The 27,847-nt window shown below is 41.5% G+C and overlaps 1 protein-coding gene across 2 annotated transcripts in view; it reads right to left on the reverse strand.

Annotated features, from left to right (window-relative positions):
- Positions 1–7,115: 7,115 nt before the first annotated feature.
- PRPS2 (phosphoribosyl pyrophosphate synthetase 2) overlaps positions 7,116–27,847 on the reverse strand; it is a 32,152-nt gene continuing 11,420 nt past the window's right edge. Inside the window, exons 3-7 of one of the 2 annotated variants that reach the window (XM_069463171.1) lie at positions 20,639–20,737; positions 19,805–19,929; positions 10,753–10,926; positions 9,653–9,812; positions 7,116–7,779 (exon numbers count right to left, since the gene is read on the reverse strand). In XM_069463171.1, coding sequence (XP_069319272.1) covers positions 7,687–7,779; positions 9,653–9,812; positions 10,753–10,926; positions 19,805–19,929; positions 20,639–20,737 — 651 coding nt within the window. In that variant the 3' untranslated portion in view covers positions 7,116–7,686. The remainder of the gene's footprint in view (positions 7,780–9,652; positions 9,813–10,752; positions 10,927–19,804; positions 19,930–20,638; positions 20,738–27,847) is intronic. The other variant, XM_069463172.1, reaches the window with a different exon arrangement.

Below are 27,847 nucleotides of genomic sequence, written 5' to 3' on the forward strand. Positions count from 1 at the left end.
TTTTAATATCAAAAGAATAACAACACATCAACAAAAACACTCAAAGAACAGAGCCTGATATACTAGAAAATTAGAGGAGGGGGAGAAAGTATTGGAATCACTGTTGGGAAATGACCCCAGCGGGCCACATTCCCAGCCCCTTCTCGACGCCCCTCCCACCACCACAGTTCCATGTACCTCAAATACATTGTCATGTCTACAGACGGGGCCATTATATTTCCTGTGCTGCCTACGTAAAATGATTGTGCATAAAACTATCTATGTAAACTCTGAAGGCTAGATTCATGTAAGCCTTATTCGTGTATTTTATTTATCTTGTTCTTACATGATAGCCCCATCCTAGCACAATGATCTACTAGCAGGTACTTCATAAGGGACTGTTGAGTCAATGAATGAATGAATGAAAGAAAGGAGACCTACTCCTTCATTATGCTGCAGAAGAAAGCATCAAGGCAGCTCAGAGGACTACAAATATAAATTTTCCATTTGACATATGTCTGATCCAAAATATTCACATGAGTCAAAACACAAAGAAGCAAGTGGTATTTCTCTGATATATTAAAGTTCCTAACTTAGATGCATGTAACAAAACATCTCCAACACACAAGGGTTGAAACGATGTCCATGGCCGTGCCAATGCAAATCAGTGAGGAAATATTGACTCTTGTGCCAACTGGTTTTCCTCTGAATAATTTTTAATTCAAAGAACGTTTTCTATGAATTTTGTATTATTGTTAAAGAAAAAAACTTATTCATCACATTTGTTAAAGACACTCAAAAAGACTTGATTCAAGGGGGTGTCTGGTGATGGGTGTAGGGACCATGGACTACAGAGGGGTCTTGCAGTGGGGAGAGAGACTGGGCTCGACTCCAGCAAGGACCAGTGGGGATTTGTAACCAAGGAGCAGCGTGGGGGTCCATGGATGGAAAATTACTAAGAAGAAACATCAGGGGTGAGGGGGATTCTTGCTAGATCAACTCAAACAGAATTCTTGCTGAAGGCAGGCGAGGGTGATAAGATATCAAGGATGGTCAGATACCAAGGGTGGGTACTTTCCATAAACTGACTTAGCAAGATTCTTTTTTTGTTGTTGTTTTAAATTTTATTTATTTTTTTTTAATTTGAGACAGGGTCTCACTCTCACCCAGGCTGGAGTGCAGTGGCACAATCATAGCTCATTGCAACCCTGGACTCCTGGGCTCAAGTGATCCTCCTGCCTCAGACTCCCTAGTAGCTGGGACTATGGGTGCATGCCACCACACTGGACTAATTTTTTTATTTTTTGTAGAGATGGGGTATCACTATTTTGCCCAGACTGGTCTCGAACTCCTGACCTCTACCAATCCTCCCGCCCTGGCCTTCCAAAGTGCTAGGATTACAGTCGTGAAGCCACCACCACCGGGCAGGATTCTTACTCAAACTGAATTCTATGGGGACAGAGTGGAAAGCCCAAGGTCAGGCCTAATTGAGCAGAGCACTCAGCGGCCTGACTATAGTCAGGACCGGTAGTGAGTCTTTGTCAGTATTAACAGCAGAATTGCTCTTTAAGTGCTATGAATGCATTCAGGTGCAGAAATTAACTCAAAGTCAGACCACCCTTGCTGTCAAGAGGGATCTCTGCCTGTCCCTCTTTCAACACTTTAGGAGACTATTCCATAGCCCTGTTCCTAAATACAGGGTTTTCTGAGGCTTCAAGAAATTTGGGGTTATTCCTTGGTTCCTCGGGTGAATCCACATCAGTGGTACCTCCAGAGTTCATTCTATAGGAAACATATGTCAAAATATGCCCAGAAATAATCACTCTGATGATTTTATAGAGTGACACTAATTCAGTTTTAGTTCTCAAACTGTTCCCATAATTCATGGTCAGTCTTAGCTTTGTTGCAAGAAAACACCACATTTAACACTCCTTGTCTAGGGAAAATGAGAGAATCATATGTCCTTAGACACAGATGGCCAAGCCCTCATGGATGTCAGAATCTTTCAAGGCACAGAAGAGCACTGTACGTCAGGGGACGTTCTGGGCACACCGCCTTCTGCCGGGCCTGTCCCTGGGCTCGCTGAAGACCACCTGTGGCACTAAAGGTAGCTGTGCCAAAGGACTGGCAACCAAGCCAGGTTTTGAAGGTACTTCCTAACCCCCGCCCCCTTTCTTCCTGTCTTATTTTGTGGCTGCGGCTCTTCAGCTTCTACAGTTAGATAAAAACAGATGTTAAAAGACCTGTGATGCTGCAGGTCCCTAGCACATTGCTGGGCTTGCCACATAGCCTGCTTTGCTTCTTTTCTTTTCTCTTCTCTTTTCTTTCCTTTCTTTTCCTTTCCTTTCCTTTCCCTTTCTTTCTTTCTTTCTTTCTTTCTTTCTTTCTTTCTTTCTCATTCTTTCTTTCTTTTCCTTTCTTTTTTCTTCCTTCCTTCCTTGCTTTTCTTTTTCTTTTTTTCTTTTCTTTCTTTCCTTTCTTTCTTTTCTTCCTTCCTTTTCCTTCCCTCCTTCCTCTTCCTCTCTTCCTTTCCTTTCTTTTTTTTTGCAACCAGCACAAGATCAGAACCATGTTCATGTGATTCCTCACCCAGGTGGATCCATAACTATCCACCTTAGAAGAGAGGGAACTAGGGTGACCAAATGTCCTGGTTTGCCCAGGACTGAGAGGTTCCCTGGGATAGAGAACTTTCAGTGCTAAAATCGAGAAAAGTCCCAGGCAAACCAAAACAAGTTGGTCACCTGATGGGGGAGCAACCATCTTTTCCACATGGAAACCACAGCCTTTGGCGAGTAGAACTATTTCAACTAAATCTAGAATAGATGCCATAGCCTATTAAAACTGCTGAGGACTCTAGTAATCATCTTCCCTCTCATTTTTGCAGGCAGATGCTCAGACTCAGGTGTAGACATTTTTCCTAGGTCACACAGTTTGCTAGTAGCATATCAGGAACTAGAATCTAGATCGCCACGCTCCCAATTTAGGGCACTTCCCAATACATTACAGTTTTCACTTTCTTATTCTCTTTTTTATCTCACTTAAAATGTAAAATTAGTTCAGCTGGTTTTTCTTTTGGCCACAGAACTCAACTGTTAGGAGAACGAAAACTGTTCTTCCCATTTATATTGGGCGCCACTTTTGATTGTCTTTATGATGGGATGGTGAATGAAGGGTAGAATAGAATCAGGTTGTTGTAAATGGCCTCAGTGAGTCACCAGCTCTATAATCACATGACATTCATTCCTACCTGTGGTTTCTACAGTTCACTGGAAATATTTTTTTTTTAAGAGGCAGGTTCTTGCTATGTTGCCCAGGCTGGTCTTGAACTCCTGAGCTCAAGTGATCTTTCTGCCTCAGTCTCCAAGTAACTGGGACTACAGGTGTGCCACCACACCCGACTGGAAGTCTTTTTAACATGCAGCTATTTATCACCTAAATACTATCTTTGACTGAGGAAGTCACATGCCAAGACAATGTACCCCTTCTAAAATGGCAGGCAAGGGCATTGTGTTCCCCTCTAGGCTTAATACCTAGAAAATGCACAAAAATCTTGCTCCTTCATAAGACATATAACTTTTTCTTTAACAATACAAGACTCACCGAAAAAGTTCTATGAATTCTTTCAAAGGGAAGGTTCAAGATGCTTGCTCTAAAAATTGAAGTTGATGTACAAACCTATTAATTCTACTCACTTTATAGATATCATCTCATATAGTCCTCCTTACACTCTTGTAAGAAAGGTAACACTATTATCCCCATTTCATACATAGGGAAACTGAGGCACACAGGGGTTAAGCAACAAGTCCAAAGTTGTTATTGCTGTTGCTGTTGATTTTTTAACTCTAGTAAGTGGTGGACTCTGTGTTTCTGAGCATTCTGCTCTTTCAGGAGAAAAATAGAGCTCAAAGACTCCAATAAAGCAAACCATCCCAAATGTGGAAAAAGCAAGGGCATGAGAAAGGAGAAATGTTTTCCTGGCGCACAAGGGATAAATCGATGAGTATTTGTAGTGGAAGGAGGGACTCTACTGACTTCTCCAAGCAGTTTTTTTTTTTTAAGAGATGGGGTCTCGCTATGTTGCCCAGGCTAGTCTCAAACTTCTGGCCTCAAGTGATCCTCCTGCCTTGTCCTCCTAAAGTGCAAAGTGCTGAGATTACAGGCATGAGCCACCACAGCTGGCCTCCATGCAGTTTAGACTAAAAGATGACTATGTTAGTGCGTCTCAGCCCTGGTTCCCATCTTCACTGGGCATCCTCCTCTGCAATCCGTGCTGGAACACAGCCATGGGGTTCTGGAAACTTCTGCCATGAAATATCATCTCTTAATGGTAGTGGCGGTCCCTTCACTGAGCCCTGCCTGACCTCCCCAGCCTGATTTGACCCTCTGCATGCCTCTGTCCCTTTGCCACTGTGCCTCTAGGTCCCCCTGCAGCCAGTGGATTGGGTAGGACTTGCAGATAAGAAACGAAACACCTCGCAAGAGGTGTGAGCATTATTTGGTGCAACTGCAAAGCTGGTGAAGTGTTTTTGGCTTCCACCTCTCCTTCACTTTTCTCCTCCTTTCTAGTACTTTCTACCATGTTTTCTCACACTGTGATCCAAACTTTTTTTCTGATAGAAACCAGGTTATAATTCTTCATATTTCACTGTGACTGTAAGACACATTGCCATCCTCAGCAGGCATTATCCATACTTTAAAGCTGAGCTTCACTTGTGGAATATAATTATAAATTTACTTTGTTCCCTACTGGAGTGATGTGAAATAACACTGAACAGGTAGGTGTTCTATGGGGGCAGGAATTCTTCTAGGTGCTTCTGAAATCAAAGCACATGAACAACTTTTACGTGGCCTACATTTAAGTTTGGTCTGCTCCAATAAATGGATATTGAACATCACTACTTTGATGTGTAAATACACCATGCAACCTTTGATTTTATAGGAAACATCTAGAATTAACAACCTGGATGCCTTATGTGGCACAGCTGTTGTGCTTTGGGGAAAGGAGATTGCTAGTTAAGTCTTTCAGAAAGAAACACCTTCCAAATGGAGAGGAGCTGACTTCAATTAACGTCTGGCTTTTCTGTAATTTTGTATGCTGGGCTATAATCGTAAAGTAGCAAACATTTTCAGGAACTGCATCAACACGTCACTCCGTCAAAACATCCACAATGATGATACAAATTCTGAAAGAAAGTTGTCAGCATGATTTTATTGAAATGTTTTAGTACAATGTTGGAAGATCTTAAAATCCTATACCCATATCAATACAAGCACTTCAAATGATATTTTCCTAGCTGACATTGTATTGAACCAAGAAAAGTTATCATCTATAAGTTGACTAATATAATTTAAGTTGGAGACTAAACAACTTTGGTGTACTCATATTTCTCTGGCTTCCCTTTTTAGCTAGACATATGCCAAGCCCACCCCCATTCAGTAGAGTTGGGCAGGACCGATATATTTGGTGGTCTCAGGTTTCCACACTAGGAGCAGCAAGGATCGAGAAAGTTCTGGGACTCCATTGCTCACCAGGCAGTCTTCGCTGGCTTTGTTGAACTGGAAACATCAAATAGTTACGGTCTGAATTTCCACTTTGTATGGCTAAGCCTAGTCTAATTAGTTCATAAATGTATTCAGAAGTACTTTAAAATACAAAAGTGGGGCTAAAGCAGGATGGAAACCATCAGTGCTTAATTCAGAGAACACCAATGCAGATTTCCTTATCTGGTTTTTTTTATCTGAAGATCATTATTTTAAAACTAGCTCTATACATTCCTAGACTTTAAATATCTTAGATAAAATGATTACCTTTTACTAAATCAACTGGCTTTAGTCCCGTCCACATGTTTAAACTTGCACACTTGCATGTCAAGCTGTCTACATATGCGTCTTTACAACTACACCTGTATTTCATACAAGCATAGAAATTCCAAGAAATACAGATGTCACACATTTATCAAAAATAAACATTACATAGCATCAAAATAGACTCTTTACACATCTCAAGTCAACTCTTGCTAGACACAGTCAATCTGTACTGCACAGCTGTACAGTCACTTTACCAAGTCACTTTAAGGTACACCAAAATGTTAGTTTCTGAAACTAAAACAGTATTTTCTAACTTCAATTCATCCTCTACTATAGTGAAGTTTAAAACCCCAAAGATTGCTGTTCAAGTTTGTCAATGACCCATTAAATAGATTTGATTTTTCTACCTGCAAAATTTAGAGCAGAGAATTTATTCTCTACCAGTTTTAAGATTCAGCAGAGGGAGAGACTGCTGTTCATTATTCCTAGGCTTTGCCTATGCAAATCCTCTTCTATTTGAAGAATTGAATTCGTTGTCTACCAATGTACATATAATAAAATTCACAAAGAGCCAATGCTTGACTTCTGCCACAGAGGCAGCAAGGCACTTCCCAGAGGAGCATGCTGTGAGGGTCACTTTATGCAGAATGCAATCCTCAGTGAATTTCCCCTCTACAGACACTTCTGAGCCACTTTCAAAACATTATCCTACTGGAGCAACTAAAGTTCATTGATTTGTACTTTTTTCACAGGCATCTCCCACCCATATTTTTCATGGAACGGCTTTAGTTAAAATTACCAGTTGCTAGAGACTTGCTACTTCCAATGACAAAGGGCAAAACAACACTAAATCAAAACTAATGAAATAATATTTAAATATGCATTCGGTGGCTCTCATAAAAAGTCACCTTTTATTATGTCAAAATCAAGATAATGATCAGAATAGTAAATCTGAGAGTATCTAAGGGAGTCTTTATTTCAGTGGATATCTACGAAATGAAATCATTGGGAAAAAATGCAAACTAAAAGCTATGGCTAAAATTATGATGTAAAAGAACAAGATTTTAAGACATGAGGCACATTCCAAAGAATGGTCCATCTGGGATGGACAGAGGAGGGCACTAATGTGACAAGGAGCTCTGAGAACGGATCTCAAAAGAGTTTCCAAATCAGAGCAATTGGTGAGCATAATTTTGGAATTTTAGGTCATGGCATTTCAGGTAAGTGACAGTTATAATGTGTTTCAGAAGCATTAATAAAGAATACAGAACTACACTGCCTCTGATATGTCTATTATTTACCAAAAAATAAATGTGTCAGTGGCCATCTTAAGCTAAATAAAATTTGGTCCAAATTAAGTACAATAACCAAGATGGTTACAAAAAAAGAAAAGAAAAATTAAAATTCATGGTATTATAATTTTTTAAAGGTTTACTCCAAAGTAAAGGGCTAATTCTATACAGGGTTTTACCCGAATGTCCATAGGCATTATCATTATATATTTACACAGAAGGCTTTAATCTGAAGTCACCTTTGGCAACCTCGAAATATATAAACTATGAACTCCCACAATGAAATTATATATTTGAAAGTTGTTGCCTCGAAGTACTGAAAGAACAAAGAAAAAAGATGACCTGTCAGAACAAGTGAAGATGACAAAAACATTTCTCACTTAAGATACTTCAATTAAAGACCAAATAACCACCACCCTCCCTAAAACACCAGAAAGAAATGATCTTGAGCTTTAGAAAGGGAAACAATGAATCTGAGAGTATACAAAGATCTGATGCTTTTGCCAGTGATTATCCTATAATTGCTGAGTCCTAAAGCTAAAAAATCAGACAAACGAAAACAAGTCAGAAGTCAGAGTAGGCTTGCTGGACACTGTACGTTCTGGATTTATAGCGGGACATGGCTGAACAGGTAGGACACAGATTCCCCATTGTGTGTCCTTCGGATCGCCTCCGCCAAGATCATGGAAATGTCAATGACCTAAACGCCAACGAGAAAAACAGAAGGGAGGAAAAAAGCGAGACATTGAGTTCTTTAAAAATTGAAAAGTCAGAAAGCTGAGAAGCGATTTCTCTAGCACATATGATGTGTTACTATCAAAACCTCCCATGCCCTTTCAAATGACAGCCTGTTGAACCAAACCCATATGGGATCTGAGAAGGGAGATTTTTCAGGGCAGAGACTCAAAGGCTTTTCAGGGTGTTAACCAGAGACATCTTTTCTAGGGTCATTTGTTGTTTTAAAATCAATTTTACTCAATCGTTACATGGAAAGTTTTCCTCTGTTTCTGAAAAAAAGGTGACTGTGTCATTTAAGAGCAGCACAACTGTGATCACCTAACCCAGAGGTCAGCAAACTCCTTTCTATAAAAGACCATATAGTTAATGATTTTGGCTTTGCAGGCCAGATGGTCTCAGTCACAAATACTCAACTTTGCTGTTGTCGCGTGAAAGCAGCCACAGGCAACAGGTAAATGAATGGGCGTGGCTATGCTCCAATAAAACTTTATTCACAAAAACATGATGGGCTGGATTTGGCCTGTGAGCTGCAGTGCGCCAACTCCCAACCTAAACTACTGCTAGTCAGGCATGAAAATATAACTGCCAGCTCTCTGGTGGCCAGTGGACATCCAGTCAGGAGGGGCAGGAAGGAGCAAAGCTCTGAAGATTCTTAGTACAGCCTGCTTCCCCACCCCCATTTTGCTTTATTGTGCTAAAATATATAACATAAAATTTGCCATTTTAACCATTTAACTCAGTGACATTAATTACATTCCCAGTGTTGTGTAACCATGACCATTATCTACTTCCAGAACTTTTTTATCATCCCAAGAAAAAACTGTCCCCATTAAATGACTCCCCATTCTCCCCTCTCCCAGTCCCTGGTAAGCACCATTCTACTTCATCTGTATGAATTTTCCTATCCTATGTACCTCATTTAAGTGGAAACACAATATTCCTCCTTTTGTGTCTGGCTTCTTTTCACTTAGCATAATGTTTTCAACATTCATCCATGCTAAGGCATGTGTCAGAATTTCCTTCCTTTAAAAGGCTAAGTAAAGGCCGGGTGCGGTGGCTCACGCCTGTAATCCTAGCACTCTGGGAGGCCGAGGTGGGAAGATCACTCGAGGTCAGGAGTTCGAGACCAGCCTGAGCAAGAGCGAGACCCCGTCTCTACTAAGAAACTAGAAAGAAATTATCTGGATAACTAAAAATATATAGAAAAAATTAGCCGGGCATGGTGGCGCATGCCTCTAGTCCCAGCTACTCGAGAGGCTGAGGCAGGAGGATCGCTTGAGCCCAGGAGTTTGAGGTTGCTGTGAGCTAGGCTGACCCCACAGCACTCTAGCCAGGACAAAAGAGTGAGACTCTGTCTCAAAAAAAAAAAAAAAAGGCTAAGTAATATTCTATGGAGAGCACACTTAATTATCTATTCATCTGTTGATGGACATTTGGGTGTTTCTACCTTTTGGCTATGGTGAATAGCGCTGCTATGAACATTCATGCACAAGTTTTTGTTTGAACATGTTTCCAAATTTTGAGGGTATACACCTAGAGGTGGAATTGTTGGGTCATATGGTGATTCTGCATTTAGCTTTAGTGCGGCCTGTTTCTGACTGTTTTTCTAGTGCGATTTTGTTCCCTCGCTATTTCTAAATAGCGAGCACTGACCTCTGCTGGCCCTGGCCTTTCTCAGGGATCTAACGCGGTTTTTATCCTGCTGTCATGAGAAGCTGCAACCTCTGCCAGCATCTGCCTTAGCAAGGAGCCACACACACAGAAGACTTGATGCTATATTAGGGATCTGAAATAGCTGCCTTGCTGCTTGGTTCTGCCTGCGGTGTAGACAGTACCTGAATCTTGGCGCAGTGCCTCATTTTGTCCTCTTGCGGAATTGTGTTTGTGACAACAACAGCCTCAAAGGCAGCATTATTTATTCTGGAAATAGCTGGCCCAGAGAAGATCCCATGGGTAAGGATAGCATACACTTTGGTGGCTCCAGCCGAGAGTAGCCTATAAAATAACAGAAGATAAAAAAAAAAAAGTGTCACATTCTTGAAATACTCTCCTCTAGTATGAATGGTAAAAGCAAAAAGTGTGTTCCATAAAGGAAAAGATGAAACAAATTTCACTCACATATATTAGCCTAAAATAGGATCTTTTAAGGTACGTGTTAGCAAAACACTTTGTATCCCATTAAATAAGGGATTAGCAATATTGGCATTCGAGCCCAGGTAATTCTTTGCTATGTGGGCTGTCCTGTGCATTTTAGGAAAATCCAGCAGCATCCCTGGCTTCTCCCCCATAGCAACACCCATCTCCTCAGTCATGACAACTAAAAATGTCTCTAGACATTGCCAGATTTCCCCCAGGAAGCAAAATTGCCCCTGGTTGAGAACCACTGGTTTAAACCAATATAGCGAAAATAATATCATTTTGACGTGTAATCAATATAAAAGATTATTAATGAGATATTTTACATTCTTTGCTTCATACTAAGTCTTTGAAACCTGGTGTGCATTTTACACTGGCCACGGTCCAAGAGCTCCACAGTCGTGCATGGCACGGTGGTGGCTCCCGCTCCAGACCGTGCAGCTCTGCATCCTCTGGAAGACCACGTGACCGAGAAGGCTGCCTTGAAGACTGAGCAGAAGGATGCAAGGGCCCAGAAAAGCCCCCAAACTCTCTTTTCTTCCACACTCAGTGTCAAGGGAAGCACCTCCTCTGACCCTTTCTCAAATACTCTGCAAGCTCAACCTAGGAAATGAAAAGCCCATGATTTTTCTACCAAAAAAAGAATGATAAAGATAATGGGCCTAGCATCTCCTTTGGTCTAAAACTCCACTGCCAAGCAACCAGTGACAATTATAGGAAAAACAGGCCCAATTCTAAAAGCGGATGCATTTCCCTTTCTTAGTGACAGGTCCTAGCACTTTCCCCACTGCCTGCATACTTGTCCGCAGCGTGGCAGATGGTGCCACATGTGTCAGCCATGTCGTCCACGAGGATGGCCACGCGGTCCTTCACGTCGCCCACCAAAACCATCCGGTCCACTTCGTTCGCCTTCTTCCTCTCTTTATGGATCAAAGCAAATTCCACATTCAGCCTGTCTGCGATTGACGTGACCCTGGCAAAGATGCAGATAAACATGCAGTCAATTAAAAATCTTTACAATTAATTCTTTAAAATTGTGTTTTAAGAACGCAGCAAGCAACCACACTCAGTATGAAAGAGTCAGGTCTCCCTTGTTCAGCTAGGCATGGTCTAGGGTATGCCCTAAGCAATGCACAGGGAGACACGTGCTAGCGATGGGCCTTGCATTTGTGGTAGCTGGGAACGAATGTCAGGGCACCCTGCATAAAATTATTGAATAAGAAATTGATATTCAATTTGTTAGCATTTGGGAGTACTGTTTAAAAATCACAGGCACAGCTTAAAGCACATTATTTAGGAACTACCATTTGCTCAGTTTGTGGAAAATAGTGGGGACAAAAGGCCTGGTTAACACTTGCATGGGCCGGGCGCGGTGGCTCACGCCTGTAATCCTAGCACTCTGGGAGGCCGAGGTGGGCGGATCGTTTGAGCTCAGGAGTTCGAGACCAGCCTGAGCAAGAGCGAGACCCCACCTCTACTAAAAATAGAAAGAAATTATATGGACAGCTAAAAATATATATAGAAAAAATTAGCCGGGCATGGTGGCGCATGCCTGTAGTCCCAGCTACTTGGGAGGCTGAGACAGGAGGATCGCTTGAGCTCAGGAGTTTGAGGTTGCTGTGAGCTAGGCTGACGCTATGGCACTCACTCTAGCCTGGGCAACAGAGTGAGACTCTGTCTCAAAAAAAAAAAAAAAAAAAAAAACCACTTGCATGTAACATGTAGGCTTGTGAAAATAGGCTTCATTAGACTCGAGGCCTAAGGAGACTCTGTAAGGCTTGAGTCCAGCTCCTTTACCCAGTTAACACAAATGCTCAAACACCATTAATGCCAGGCACGCTGGCGTGCGCCTGTAGTTGCAGCTACTCGGAAAGGCTGAGGCTTGAGCCCAGGAGTTCAAATCCACCCTGAGCAACACAGCAAAATTTCATCTCTAAAAAAAAAAAAAAAAGAAAGAAAAAGGAAAAAAATAAGTCATTGGCTCAGAAGTGGCTGAGCTGGCAACAGGAAGAGAAAGTAGACAGGCCAGGCTTGTTGGTGAGCGCTAGAAATCTTGGGTTGTCTGGTAAACAGTGGACTTAAACGGTAAATGGTAAAACTTATTTCAAAACAATGCTGTAGATATGTGACATTAAGATTTTCCTATTCCTGGCTGGGCGTGGTGGCTCATGCCTATAAGCTCAGCACTTTGGGAGGCTGAAGTGGGAGCATCGCTTGAGGCCAGGAGTTTAAGAACAGCATGGGCAACACAGCAAGATCTCGTCTCTACGAAAAATACAAAAATTATCCAGGTGTGGTGGCGGGCACCTGTAGTCCCAGCTACTCGGGAGGCTGAGTCAAGACGATTGCTTGAGCCCAGGAGTTGGAGGCTGCAGTGAGCTATGATCAAACAACCGTACTCTAGCCTGAGCGACAGAGCAAGACTCTGTCTCCGCCCCCGCCCCCGCCAATCAGCACTCCCCAAAAGATTTTCCTATTCCAGTTCTTAAAATAATAATCAGACATTATGCAATTTAGCTGAAAAAATATTTGAGGGACCAATACACACACACCCCGATTTAAGATGCAGTGCATGAAGGATACAACCTCCAAACATTATTTTTTAAAGTACTGGTCCCATTCATTGTGTCATCCTCAGACGGTGACCAGGAATGGAGCTCCCATGTGCCCTAATCAAGGACAGAAGGGGCAAGTCTCTGGGAGGAATCCACTCGCTAGGGCCAAATGGGCAGCGGGAAGGGGACGAGGTGCTCCAGGCTACCCTTCCCCATTTCTGAGGACTTTCACCATAGCCAGTATTTTTTTTTCAATTGTGGAAAAATACATAAAATTGAATCTATCTCCTGAACCATTTTAAAGTGTACAGTTCAACGGCATTAAGTACATTCACAATGATGTACAACTATTACTTTATTACAACTACTCCAGAACATTTCATTACACCAAAAGGAAACCCCACACTCATTAAACAGTCCTTCCCCATTCTCTGTCCACCCCTCCCCCCGACCCCGGCCCTGCAAAGCACTAATCTACTTTTTGCCTCTATGGACTTGCCTATTCTGGACTTTTTGCATAAATGGAATCATACAACATGTAACTGTTCTTGTCTGGCTGCTTTCACTTAGCATAAAGCCTTCAAGGTTCATCCATGTTGTGGCGTGGATGGATAGAATCAGTACTTTATTCCTTTTTAAGGCTGAATAGCATTCCATTGAGTGGATATAACACATTTTGTTCATCCATTCATCTGTTGATGGACATGTGGGTTGTTTCTACCTTTTGGCTACGGTGAATACTGCTGCTGTCAACACCGGCATGCAAATACCTGTTTGAGTCCCTACCTTCAAGTCTTTTGGGCACACACCTCAGAGTGGAATTTCTGGGTCACATGGTAACTTGGTGTATAACTTATTCAGCTACCCTCTTTTTAATTTGACCAAAGAATGCAGCAACCTCTTTCAAGCCTTAATGTTCTTTTTCCACATTAGAATTAGCAAGGACATTTGCTATCTTAAGACATGAAAATGAGGCCTACAGGAAAGCCAACTTTATTCCACAGAGACATATCTCCACTTCCAGATGACATCTTTTTGAGTTGTACTTTGGTGCTCTGGCAGACTAGGGAGCCTGCTCACCTGTGTCAATGGAACAACTGCAATGCTGGATTACACTGTAATTCAGGGGAACTATCTTTACAAACACATCACGGAGCTGGAATGATAGCAGGGATCGTCAGAGGCAGAGAACGCAGAAGCAGGTTATCCCGAGAAGCTGATATGCAACAAAGGGCTTGCTCTGCTGGTTTCTGAGGAGCCCTGATGATTTCAAGCTTCCATTTTGTTGGCGGAGACAGGGGGATGAGAAAGGAAGCCTAGGTCCCAGCCAAGACAGAGTCCCCCAGGAGACCCTCCTATAACCCAGGGAGGCCAAAGGTTCTTCAGTGTTACAAGGAATGAAAACTAAACCTGCTGCCCATGTACGAACAGGAAGGATGCTTACCTGTCTCGAACTTGATGCTGAGTGGAGGGGGTTAGTTCTCTCTCGAGAGTTCAAAACCATATCTTGGCTCTCCTGAGGGCTGCTCGTCCAAATTCCTATTAAGTTTGTGACGAAAACCCTCAAGTGGAGAGTTTAATTTATAAGGGATACTTTGGGTTAGTACACCAACATAGCTGGCAAATGACAAATGCAAATCCTCTTGGAAGGATTACAATGCTAAAATTCTAAGGAATTTGAGGATTTCGCAGAAGACAGTCACAAGGCACCAAGGCACCAAAAGTGATAGCCACCAGAAACGATGTAATCAAATCACAACAGCAAAGAATAAGATGCTGGAATTAGCTGAAAAGGAGCCTAAAGTGATTGTTTGATATATTTTAAAGAAATAAAACAGAAGCTTGGATAAGAATAAAAGGCTTATAAAGAATGACCAATTAAGACATGAGAAAGAAAAGAATTTCAAGAAATAAAAAATATGATATTTGGGCCAGGCGTGGTGGCTCACGCCTGTAATCCTAGCACTCTGGGAGGCCGAGGCGGGTGGATAGCTCGAGGTCAGGAGTTCAAGACCAGCCTGAGCAAGAGTGAGACCCCGTCTCTACTAAAAATAGAAAAAAATTATATGGACAACTAAAAAATATATATACAAAAAAAAAAAATTAGCCGGGCATGGTGGCGCATGCCTGTAGTCCCAGCTACTTGGGAGGCTGAGGCAGGAGGATTGCTTAAGCCCAGGAGTTTGAGGTTGCTGTGAGCTAGACTGACACCACGGCACTCACTCTAGCCCGGGCAACAGAGTGAGACTCTGTCTCAAAAAAAAAAAAATATATGATATTTGAAATTAAAAACTATAGTAAACAGATTGAAAGTAACTGAAGAGAGAACGAGTAGATTAGAAGACAGAGATAAAGACTTTGTCCAGGATGCAGCCGAAGAAACAAAAGAGACAGAAGGGCACCAATCTTCCGATCTAGTAAGCCCAAGAAATGAATCCCCAAGTAATTGCAATAAAACTATAGAAGACCAAGAAATCTCAAAAAGGATCAGATGTCTTAAAAAAGGATAAAGAGTCACCTAGAAAGGAATAGCAATCAGACTGATGGCCAAGTGCTCAACTCCCCCAACGGATGCCAGAAGTCAGTAGAGTAGTATCTTCAATTCAATATGAGAAAATAACTGTCAGTCTAGGACTCTGTACCCAGTGAAACTGCCTTTCCAGAAGGAGGGCAAAATAAAAATATTTTCAGTCAAACTATATAACCTGGGAATTCACTTCTAACATGCAAGTATTTAAAGACTGCAACTTAAGCAAAAGGAAAGTGATAGGAGATATATAGAGATGTGGGAGGAGGGGAAGGTGAGCAAAGATATTGGCCAATACGTAGAAAAACCTAAATAAATGTTGATTGTCTGAAACCACAATAATAATAATAATGTCTAGTTTGTGGAGAAGAAAAAAAAAACCATACTGGGCAATAGCTTTAAAGCACACAATAAGATGGTGGTAATAAATCCAAATATGTCAATAATCAGGGTAACAGAAAAGGGACCAGACTTAAAGACTGTTAGATAAGAGAATAAGACACCCATTTCAGATTTCCAAATGTCCTTGGAAGCAAAGGGAAGCGTTACTATGATGAGAGCCATGTTTCTCTTACCCTTAAAAAAATCACCCTTCAGGGTAGAATGAAAACCACAGTAGCCCTAGCAGATACCCTTCATTCCCAAACTTGTCTAACTACCAACTTTCCTTACATAAGGATTTAATTGAGAAAAAAACGGTAATTTGAAGGCTGACAAAAAGTTTGCCCCATAATCACCTTAAAGCATATGCAGTACTACTATTTACGTGCCATTTAAACTCCAACTAAGGAAAGCTAGTTTCACAAATGGCATTGGGACAATGTATGACACTGAAATCTTAGGCAGAAAAAGCTAGAACTAAAACAACATATATACAGTTTGACTTTGATTTCTTCCAGCACATTATTTACATTCTATTTTCTGTGTCTGTGTGTGAGTACATGTAGGCACCCCCAGGAGAGACAGATACACGATACACCAATTTATTCATAGTGGTGTCACTGGTAGAGATAAAAGATAGTTAAAATTTTCTTCTTTCTAACTTTGCAAATTTTCTATAGAGCATGTACACAGATCGGGGGAAAAAAGTTAAATCTGAATTATTTAGTCTCAACTACTTCCCATTCCACTTTTAGGATGATACTTGCTATCTCGGCAGTGGTAGGTCTGTTGCCCTCTTAGCTTTACTTTTTCTTAGTGGCCAACCCAATCAAGCTTCCAAGACTACCCAAGGGTGACCTCCTGTGGTGATATTAAGTTTTACCTGGAATGAGTGAAGCCTTGAAGCTTTCTCTAAAGCAACAAGCTCCAATTTGATAGATATTTACGGTACTTTCTTTGGTGAAATATGACTTTTTGCATCAAGCAAAGAAGCCACAGATAATGTCAACTGCATGCACCATGCACTGTGCACCATGTATAACCTGCAAGGCTGTTCTGAGGGGACTGTCAGTTGGGCAATGCCCCACTCCAGAATATGAGGGTAAAATGATGTAGAGCAGAAACGTTGGGCAAAGGGAAAGGAGGTGACAAAAATTCCACAATGTACATCCCCTGAAAAGTTTTACTTTCCTGGCAGAGGAAGCAGGGAAGGTTGAGTGGGGACTGCTTTGAAGGGGTCTGAACAAACCATCTCAAGCCCCGCCATTTACTCTGGTTAGTTTATTCTGCATTTTTTAAAAGCAGGAGTTGGCAAATAGCTATCTACTTGGAGCTGGGCACTTAGTATATAATAAAAGATGCCATTTCAAATCAACAGGAAAGAGGTGGATTACTTAATAAATAGTTCTGGAACAACCAGATAGCGGGGGATGAGGGGAGAGGGGATTCTTCTCTAACTCTTTATTACAAAATAAATTTCAGATGGAAGAAAGACTAGAACATTAAAAAAGAAAAAGGCAACCATAAAAATATACAGAATCATGGGAGAAGCAGCATTTTAAGAGAAGGGCGAGCCCTTCATAAACCGAGAAGTCATAATGTGAAGAAAAGATAAAATGACTACATAAGAAGGTTTTAAAAGTCCTGCAGAGAATAAAAATATAAAAAGGGGGAAGAAACGAAAAACTTGGAGAAATACTTGCAACACACGAGAAACAAAGCTGCGATCTGATGCCTGTGCAGAACTCTTGACAATGCAGAGGAAAGGCCTGCAGCCCACAGAACAGGCAAAAGGCATGAATGGACAGACCTCTCACAGAAAATCAACGTGCCCTCACCCACAGCAACCTGAATTAACGCAGAGAGATCCCAGAGATCGTGTACCTGATTTATAAATCAAAACGGCCTGATAACCCACTGTGTGAGCAAGACTGTGTACAAAGTCACTGGCATCTATACCTGATGGAACGCAACTGGTATATCTTTTTGGAAAGACCACATTTTGGCACTGTCCATCAAAACCAAAATGGCTTATGCCCTTGCACTTGGCGATGCCACTTCTGGGACCGTATCCTACTTGCATGTGTGTACAAAAGGTCAAAGCAAGTATAGTGCTGTGGGACTGTATTTAAGAGTGCAAACAACAGTACCCATGAGTGGGTAACGGGACTGTTATAATAGGAATTATGGAATGTGCACACGAGGGGGTATCACACATCTGCGAAAAAACAAGGCAACTCTATTGCACAGCTATGGAATCATCGCTAATATATAGAGCAAGTAAGTTTTTTTCTTTTTAACCTAATAAGTCCTTAAAGCTCAAGCAAATTAAGTTTTTAAAGAAGCACAATGAAGAAGCGTGTATAGCACATTACCATTTGTGTGAAATAAATAGGGGGATATATGTTTAAATAACAATTCTGACACTGGAAAGAACAGTGGTCTTTAAAGAAGCAAATCGGGGACAGTACCCTTTTGTGCTGCTTGAATTTCTGCTAAGAGCATGTATGATATTTTTAGACTATGTATATAAAAATAGGGTTGGTGTAAGAAAGGAAAAGGCCATACAAGTTTGTGGAATCTATATTTTTGGGCTGATTAGCTGCCAAAGTAACATTTTCTGGTTAAAAAAGGAAATATGCCAGACACAAAGGCCACATATGATCGATTGATACAAAAAAGGCAATTCCATAGGGACAGAAAGCAGATTCATGGCTGCCAGCGGGTGGGGCGGGGGGAAGTAAATGGGGAGTAACTGCTAATGGGTACAGGGTTTCTTTTTGGGGTGGTGAGAATGTTCTGGAATTAAACAGTGGTGATGGTTGCACAAATCTGTGAATATATGAAAAACCACTGACTTAGACAAATTAAATGGGTGACTTGTAGGTATCTGAATTATAGCTCAACAAAGCTATTATTACAAACCAGTTACCCCTTGGCCCACTTCTTCACCTCTAACCTTCCATCAAGCCAGTGCGCTTGCCATATTTGAACGCAGATTCCACCGTGTGACTTACGGAAATTTCCAAATAAGCTTCAAGCATTTTGTTGGATGGCAGCTTAGAGCAGAATGGACAGGGCTCTTCTAAGAACCAGGAACTGTGCTTCCCTGCATGGGCATTTGGACTACTTTCTGGGCTACTCCTAAGTTTGTATGTTTGATTCTAGGTCCTTAGCTGGGCTTCAGGCAGATGAGGATGCCAAATGAGGGACCACGGGCTTTTGATTTGAAAGACATCCCGAAGCTTGATGGTCACTTGTCACGCGCATTGCACCTTTATTTGCACACATTTATGAGCTCCCTTCCTTTCTCACTGGGATGGAGGATAGGGGGTCTCTCCTACTTCTCCCTTCCTTACAGAGGCCCCTACCTGGGCAATAAAACTCCATTCCCCCTTTTTTCCCTTCCCAGATAACATCTGTAAAGCTCTACAAGGTCACCGAGGCACCAAGCCTCAGCTTGCAGCAAACACTGTGGATCGGGTCAGCATCCTCCTCTTACTGTTGCCATCGTCGCTCCTGAACACCCTGCACCCTGACCCCTCATCAATTCCCGGAGCCTCTTTGCTAAGAGCTTTCGATGGGCTGCCCAGCACCTTTCCCACGCCACAGAGCGTCCCATCACTACTGTGCTGCTGCTACCAGGCCGCTGCTACCAGGCCAGTTCTGCCTCTTTTTCGCCTTAGTTTCCTTTTAAACTTACTGATTTCCTAGTCTAGTAATTGTTCTATTATCCCGAGGTGTTGGCTGCCCGCTGCCCTGTTGCCTGCACATGCTGGTCCGGGGTGGACGGTGCCCGCTTGGTCATCAGGCATCAGGTCACTTGGTCATCAGGCATCAGGTGGCGGTGAGCACTCAAGCAGCTGGGGTTGGGAAATTCTCCCTCAGCCGGGGATTTGCAGCCTGGTACGGATCTTCATGTTAACCCCTTCTTACTGCTTGGCCTCAGATATTTCCCTTTCCTGGTGTTCTACGCACAGAGATTGCTTTTTAAAAATTGTATTTGGCTACCATTTGTAGTAGAAAGGCCTAGCTCAGTCAACTGTGTTATTAATTAAAAGACTCATTGTCCAATTCGGCTCATTACTTTTATAATCAGAAAACATTATCTTAAAAGAAAAGCCTAAAACATATCTGTTCTTTGCTGAAAACAAAAGAATGTACATATTGTGTGCGTGTGTGTATTTTTTTTTTTCTTTCATGAATGATGAAATATTAACAAGGATGACAGGTTTCTGCTCTGGAAGTGAGGCCTGTACTCTACTTACTTGGTCATTAGCAAAATAAAGTGTTAAGTAATTTAAAGCATGCTCCCTTATCTAATACACAGGAAAAAGAAAGACCAACCGGCACATACAGAAATCTGCATGGTGCAGCCTGCACGATACCTTTTGGCTCCCCCCGCGTCAGGCGAAACGATGATGCAGTTCTTCCACTCGGCGATGTTTTCCCGAATCCACTGCAGGACTGCGGGCTCTGCGTACAGATTATCCACAGGGATGTCGAAGAATCCCTAAGGGGGAAGTGAGTGTCACATGGCAGGGTTTTGTTTTGGCTTTTTTTTTAAACAATACTCACCAGGGAGTATGGTTTGAAAATAAATAAATAACATTTCATTAAATAACATTTGAATTTTTTATTCAAAAGGAGCCATTATAACAGATTCCCTTTTGTTATCTTTAACAGAATTAAATCAAAAGACAGATATGTTGCAGGGGCAGATTTCAGTCCAATCCATCTTTTGGGGCATATCCTATTATCTTACGATGGCCTATATTCTGAGGAATAGCATGGCTTTGTGGGGCAGTGAGCGAAAGGTTTGTTGTTCCTTAAGCACCAATCACGCATCAAATAGTTCATATTCATTAATGTCACAAAGTGGGCATGGTATAATTTGGCCTGTTTTAGAGACAAAGGAACTAAGTTATGAAGAGGTTGAAAAATACATATCATGACTCTTCCATTCTAATTATTTTCCAGAATTTGAGATAAAATTACATACCGTTTCCTACCAGGAAGCCATTCCTACTTCTTTAAGACTGATTGGTAGCAAAGCAGTGATAGAGACAGGTGGCATTAATATAAAATTATATTTCCAAGTTCAGTAAAGACAAAAATCCAAGAGTAGCCATGTATAAACTCAAACTCGAGTAAACTTCTAAACTTATTTAACTTAACAGAGAGTCAGGACTTCACTGTTTGCAGAAAGGAAATGCTGATACCTGTATCTGAGAGGCGTGCAGGTCCATGGTGATGATGTGATCCGCCCCAGCCACCGAGAGCATATTGGCCACAAGCTTTGCAGAAATTGGAGCACGACTCTAAAAAATACAGACATGGATTTTATAACAGGGGGAGATGGATTCTATTAGATTCCTGCCACTAAGATGTACACGAGATAGATAAATCACAGATGCAATCAACAAAACCTGAGAAAGAAAATTGCACATGCTGTAACAACAAAGGATATACTCGTTCCATTTTATTCAGCAAACATTTACTATTGATATACACTATTGCAAGACAATGTGCTTGACACTGGGTAAACACAACGAATATCAAAGAAGCAAACAGTTAAACATATAAGCATGTAAGATCATAACTTGTAAAATTAAAATCATGATAAATGTGTAGAAGTAAAATAAAAGGTACCAAGAGAGAGATGATAGCAGGAAGGACATAAACTTTAAACAGGATGGTTGTTAGAAAACCCTTCAAGGAAATCGCTTTTAAGGCAAGGCCAGCAAAAGCAGGGAGAACAGTGTCCTAGAAGGATGGAGTGGCATGTATGAGATCACCGAGATTGAAAGACCCTCACATAGCCAGGAGCTGAAAGAAATCTAGCTATTGAAGAATTCATGTACTGACAGTTGGAAGCTAATGCTGTTACAAATGAAACAAAATACAGGTCGGGCTGGGCATGGTGGTTCACACCTGTAATCCCAGCATTTGGGGAGGCCGAGGAGGGAGGACTGCTTGAGGCCAGGAGTTCAAGACCAGCCTGGGCGACAGAGCGAGACCGCCCCCATCTCTACAAAAAAAATAGAAAAATTAGGTGGGCAAAGTGGCACGCGCATGTGGTCCCAGCTATTTGGGAGGTTGAGGCAGGAGTATCGCTTGAGTCCACGAGTCAGAGGGTGTAGTTAGCTATGATGGTGCAATGCCTAGGGTGACAGAGACTCTGTCTCAAAAACAAACAAACAGAAACACCAGGTCGAAGAAAGAACACTTCAAGGGGATTGATAATTTAATATTTAGATGCATTGTCATTTACCGACACTATATCCTTTTAAAAATTACCTAACTTCTCTATAGCTTTAGTTTCCGCATCATACATTATAGACAATAAAACTGTCCACATCAGGCCGGGCGCAGTGGCTCACGCCTGTAATCCTAGCACTCTGGGAGGCCAAGGCGGGTGGATCGCTCAAGGTCAGGAGTTCGAGACCAGCCTGAGCAAGAGCGAGACCCCGTCTCTACTAAAAATAGAAAGAAATTATATGGACAACTAAAAATATATACAGAAAAATTAGCCAGGCATAGTGGCGCATGCCTGTAGTCCCAGCTACTCAGGAGGCTGAGGCAGGAGGATTGCTTGAGCCCAGGAGTTTGAGGTTGCTGTGAGCTAGGCTGACGCCATGGCACTCACTCTAGCCTGGGCAACAAAGTGAGACTCTGTCTCAAAAAAAAAAAAAAAAAAAAAAAAAACTGTCCACATCAAAGAAATCGAAGAGACTATGTAGACCTATGATTTGATGAGACCCAAGTAGATTTCAGCGAACAACAGTATTCCTATACACCAACCACAAAAAAGAAAATATAAGCTTAAAAAGAGATTTCATTCAAAATAGGAACCCCCATTTACACACACACACACAGAGTATATTCATGTAAAAACACATGGAAAGGAATTACATCAAAATGTTAACAGATTATTTGTACTTTCTCTAATACATCATTCTTGGCCGGGCACGGTGGCTCACGCCTGTAATCCTAGCACTCTGGGAGGCCGAGGCGGGTGGATCGCTCGAGGTCAGGAGTTCAAGACCAGCCTGAGCAAGAGCGAGACCCCGTCTCTACTAAAAATAGAAAGACATTATATGGACAACTAAAAAAAATCTATATAGAAAAAAAATTAGCCGGGCATAGTGGTGCATGCCTGTAGTCCCAGCTACTCGGGAGGCTGAGGCAAGAGGATCGCTTGAGCCCAGGAGTTTGAGGTTGCTGTGAGCTAGGCTGACACCACGGCACTCACTCTAGCCCAGGCAACAAAGCGAGACTCTATCTCAACAACAACAATAACAAAAAAACCACATCATTCTTTTTTTTAAAAAAATATATATCACCTTACAATAAAAAATATGTATGTGTATATATATATATATATATATATATATGTATATATATAGACATTTTAAACACAAAGAAAAGAATGAGAGGAAGCACCCCCAAAATGTTAACAGATGTTTCAACACAGTGAGATTATGGGGAAATATTTCTCTCCTTTCTTTTTTTTTAACTTTTTCAATCTTCTCTACTACTTATGGAACATAACTCATGTTTTCATCATTAAACTCCCATGTACTAGGTTCCACAATGCCCTTGGAATAAAACCAAATTTTTGATGGCTTCCAAAGCCCCCTGGCTAGTCTGGCTGTAGTCTGCTGAGCACCGCTCCTCTCCCACGCCTCGGCCACAGGAACATTCTCTGTGGTCTGTACGTACTCGGCCTGCTCTCCCTCCTCTGGAGAACACTTTAAGCCTGGCAGTTTCACCCACATGCCCACCTGGTCCCCATTCTACCCCCATCTCTGCTGAGCCAATGCATTTGATCCTCCAGATTTGTTTCAAATCTCCCAGTTTTAAGGCACCCTGAGAACTCCAGAAATAACCTCCTTTATAAAGGGACACAGAATTGGTTAAGCATTTGGCCCCTACCATTTGAGATCACCTTCTGATGCCTGCTGAAAGGTCGACATTAGAAGATATATGTACAGATGTCACGGTTCACAACCAGACTCTGTGTCCCTCAAAGGCAAAAAATTGGTTTTGGAGATTTTCACATTATCTGCAGCACACAGCTCTGTACCTTGCATACAAAAGCTCTTCAATAAATATTTAATAACAGAATCTCTATAATACCAAATTTCCAAGGCTTAGTCATTAGCCTCATTGATCGAGAGCATTATTTAGTCTAACAAAGTTCCAGGAAAATAAAAAGAACAAATTGGTCACTGCGACTTCATTGTAATAGAATCTGACTTGCAACACTAATCAATTTTGGGCTCATCCTCTAATTTTATAACCAGCTGCTAAGCTCTGAATGTGGCTCCTCCAAAATTCAGGTGTTGCCAGTGTGTCAGTAGAAAGGGGTGATTAGGCCCTGAAAGGGGTGATTAGGCCCTGAGGGCTCCTCCCTCGAGAATGGGATTAAGGCCCTTCTAAAAGAGACTGCAGGCAGCGTTCTTCAAGCCCGCCCTTCTGCCATGTAAGGACAACATTCCTCCCCTCCGGAGGATGCAGCCATCACCGGACACCAAATGCCAGTGCCTTGGTCTTGGATTTCCAGCCTCCAGAACTGTGAGAAAATAAATTTCTGTTCTTTATAAGTTACCCTGTCTGTGGCACTTTGTTATAGCAGCACAAACGGAATAAGACACCTGCAAAAAGAATCCTTTGTTCTCATCTCTCCTCAGTGACATCAAGCGTTTCGCACTTCTGGGATTCAAACCACAGGGGTAATTTCTAAATTCACACTTTCTGATTTCCTTCTTCAAACCTTGTTTACAAGTTTGGGGTTTTTTTTTTTTGTTTGTTTTTTGTTTTTTTTTTTGGTGGTGGCTTCAATTTTTTAAAAATTTTTTTATTTTGCTTTTTAAGTTGACAAATAATAATTGTACGTATTCATGGGGTACATAGTAATGTCTTGATACATATAATATATGGTGATCAGATCAGGGTATTTAGTATATCCATCATCTCTCAAACATTTATTATTTCTTTGTGTTGGGAACATTCAAATATCCTCCTTCTAGCTATTTGAAACTATGTAATATATTATTGTTAACGACAGTCATCCCACAATAGTATAGAACACTAGAATGTACTCCTTTTATCTAGCTATAATTTTATATCCTTTGTATTTTTTTGTATTCTTTGTTGTTGTTTTTTTTTTATTTCATCTTATGGGCGATACAGAATTTCAGGTTACATACGTTGCCCATGTACCGCCTGTCCCCCCAAGTCAAAGCTCCAGGCGTGTCTGTTCCCCAGACAGTGCCCATTGCACTCATCATGTAGGTATATATCCATCCCCGCCTCGCACCCCCCCCTCCCTGAGTCAGCACCTTCAAGCATGACCATTCCCCAAACGGTGCGCAACGCAGTCATCATGTAGGCATACACCCATCCCCTCCCCCCACCCCCCACCTCAGTCTGATATTCGATTGGTATCATTCCCAAATGTGAATTTAGGTGATGATCAGGGAAACCAATTTTCTGGTGAGTACATGTGATGCTTGTTTTTCCATTCTTGGGATACTTCACTTAACATAATGGGTTCCAACTCTCTCCAGGAGAACCATAGAGATGTCGTATCTCCGTTATTTCTTATAGCTGAGTAATATTCCATGGTATACATATACCACAGTTTACTAGTCCATTCATGTATTGATGGGCATTTGGGTTGTTTCCACATTTTGTACTGTGTTTCAGAGTTTGGCTTGTACCCAACTGAATCTTGCAGGCAGAATGATTTATAAGTTAGCTGGCCTTATAGCCTATATAGAGGAAAATTAGTAGAGCATTTAAGCAAAGGTAGACTCAAGGTACAATAGCTAAAAATAAAACTTTTGGCTCTCCTACTGAAAAACGTATAAAAGTCAAATGTTTCGCAAGTCAACTCAATCATGACAAAGACTCTTAGGATATTCCAGATCTTATTCAATGCATCAAATGCCATCTTGCTAAAAGTGTAAATTTGACAAGAGTTAAAAAAAAATTACAAGATTGTAGAAATTCATGTCAGGAAAAATGGTTCTTAATTTCCCCAGTTCAAAAAAAAAAAAAAAAAAAGAAAGAAACAATTTTATTGAAAAGAACATGACCTACAGGAATCTTCTGGGTCAATAAAATAAGAAAAAAACAATGTAAAAAAAAAGAAGATGAAAAGAACATGACCTTGAAAATGATTTTGAAAGAAAAAAAGAAAATCTCAAAGCTACAAGTCCTCTACCGCCTACAGATGTAATTATTTTCAGCCTCGCCCACAAGCTACCATTTTTCCCAGGGAAGGGAACTAGCAATTATTGAATGTCTACTATAGCAGGGGCCAGCAAATTATGGCCCATCAGCCAAACTTGGTCCACAGCCTGCTGTGTACAACACAGCCACACCCATTCATTTACATATTGGCTATGGCTGCTTTCACACTAAAATGGGACAGTTGGCTGGGCATGGTGGCTCCCACCTGTAATCCCAGCACTTTGGGAGGCCAAGATGAGAGGATCACTTGAGACCAGCCTGGACAACATAGCAAGACCCTGTCTCTACAAAAAATAAAATTAAAAAAAAAATTAGCTAGGCACAGTGGCTTGCACCTGTAGTCCCAGCTATTCAGGAGGCCAAGGTGGGAGGATCGCTTGAGACCAGGAGTTTGAGGTTGCAGTGAGCTATGATGGTGCCACTATACTCCAGTCTGGGAGACAGAGCGAGACCCTGTCCCTAAGAAAATAAAAATTAAAAAATGAAATGGGAGAATCAAGCTTCTGCAACAGAGACCCAATGGTCCACAACGCCCAAAATATTTGACACCTGGCTCTATTCAGAAAAAGTTTGTCCACTCATGTGTTATTATATGCTAGAAACTTCATCAATAGTAGCTAATACCATTCTTAATTTAAAGATGAGGAAACTAAAGATACAGAGAGTTTCAGTAACTTTTACAAAGGATAAAATGAGTAAATAATGGTGCTGGAATTCAACTCTGAGCCCACTTGATTCCAAAGTTGCAACTCTAGAGCTCAGACCACTTTGCAACATGGCTTTTACAATGGATACTATATCATCATTTTTCCATGTTAATATTACATTGTGTTTATGTGTTATAACTTATGAGACCATTCCTTCACTGTCAGAACTTGTCCCTGGTTTCTTGTACATACAAATAAAACCCTCAAATAAAACTTTACATATGTGCGGGCTTGCTTAAAAAATAAAATAAAATAAAATAAAATAAATGAAACAAGCTTTGAATATGGGTAAAAGGCTCTAGATTTTTCTGGGCTTCTTTGTAGGTAATTCTAAGTAGAGCAATTACACAGAATTTCATTGTGTCACTAGATGTCATAGGCAATACAGTCCTAAGGGAAGGAAAAAGGACAACAGAAAGTCTGGGAGGGCTGCCCAGAGCTTTTCCTGTGGCCATGGAGGAAAATTTCTTTCTGGGACCAGAGATCAAGTGCAGGCTATGGCTTCCTGTCACACTGAAATACCACATGGCCTTTTGCCTGCCCAAGTGCATTTCCCCCCACCTCCTACTCAGTCATGCTTGTTCTCCTCACTCTTCACTGGTACCAGTAAATGGTGGCACTTGTCTACGAGATGAAGTATGTGAACAGGCTCAGGCCAAATCTCTTAGGTGCTTACTAAATCTCTGTGACACTCACCTAAGCACAGTTTCCCAGTGCAAAGCCAAGCCACTTGATCCAAGGGAAGAAATGAACAGTTGAAATTATTATCAGCAATTTTAAAAAATACAAAGGCATACCTCAAATGACAGATAAAATTAAGAATTCCCTTCTCAACAAGTTTGGGGAAAGAATGAAATTGTCTCCTTACTACAATAGGAGTCACGCTGACTACACAGACGTGTCAGAAACAATGGTGCCAGAACAATCTACGTGTCTTGGCCATTTCCAAGGGCAGTCCAGAGGCTATAGACCTATACAGAGAGGGTAGCCAAGTCACAATTGCCCAGGACAGTCTGGGTGGATACTTGTTTCCTGTCATGGCTATTCATAAAGCCCCCTTTCAATCTCGAAAGTGTTGTGGCTTAGATAATAAATGATATGACAGCAATAATATCCCCAAGCTTGAATTGTCCTCAAAAGGTTCATTGCTTAACAAATCAATGACTTCCTTTAAGTCTCCTGGTGTGGGCTGAATGGTGGCCCCAAGGATATCAGAGCTCAGTCCCTGGAACCTATAAATGTAACCATATTTGGGAAGAAGGTTTCTGCAGATGTGATTAAGTTAAGGATGCCGAGAAATAGAGAGATTATTCTGGATAATTCAGCTGGGCCCCAGATGCTATCACACGTATCCTTTAAAGAGAGAGTTTTGACAGAGACAAAAGATGAGAGGGCCACATGAAGAATCAGGCAGAGATTGTAGTGATATGGCCTCCAGGCAAGGAACACCTGAGGATAGTG

This window comes from Eulemur rufifrons, chromosome 30 (genome assembly GCF_041146395.1).
Source record: "Eulemur rufifrons isolate Redbay chromosome 30, OSU_ERuf_1, whole genome shotgun sequence".
NCBI lineage: Eukaryota > Metazoa > Chordata > Mammalia > Primates > Lemuridae > Eulemur > Eulemur rufifrons.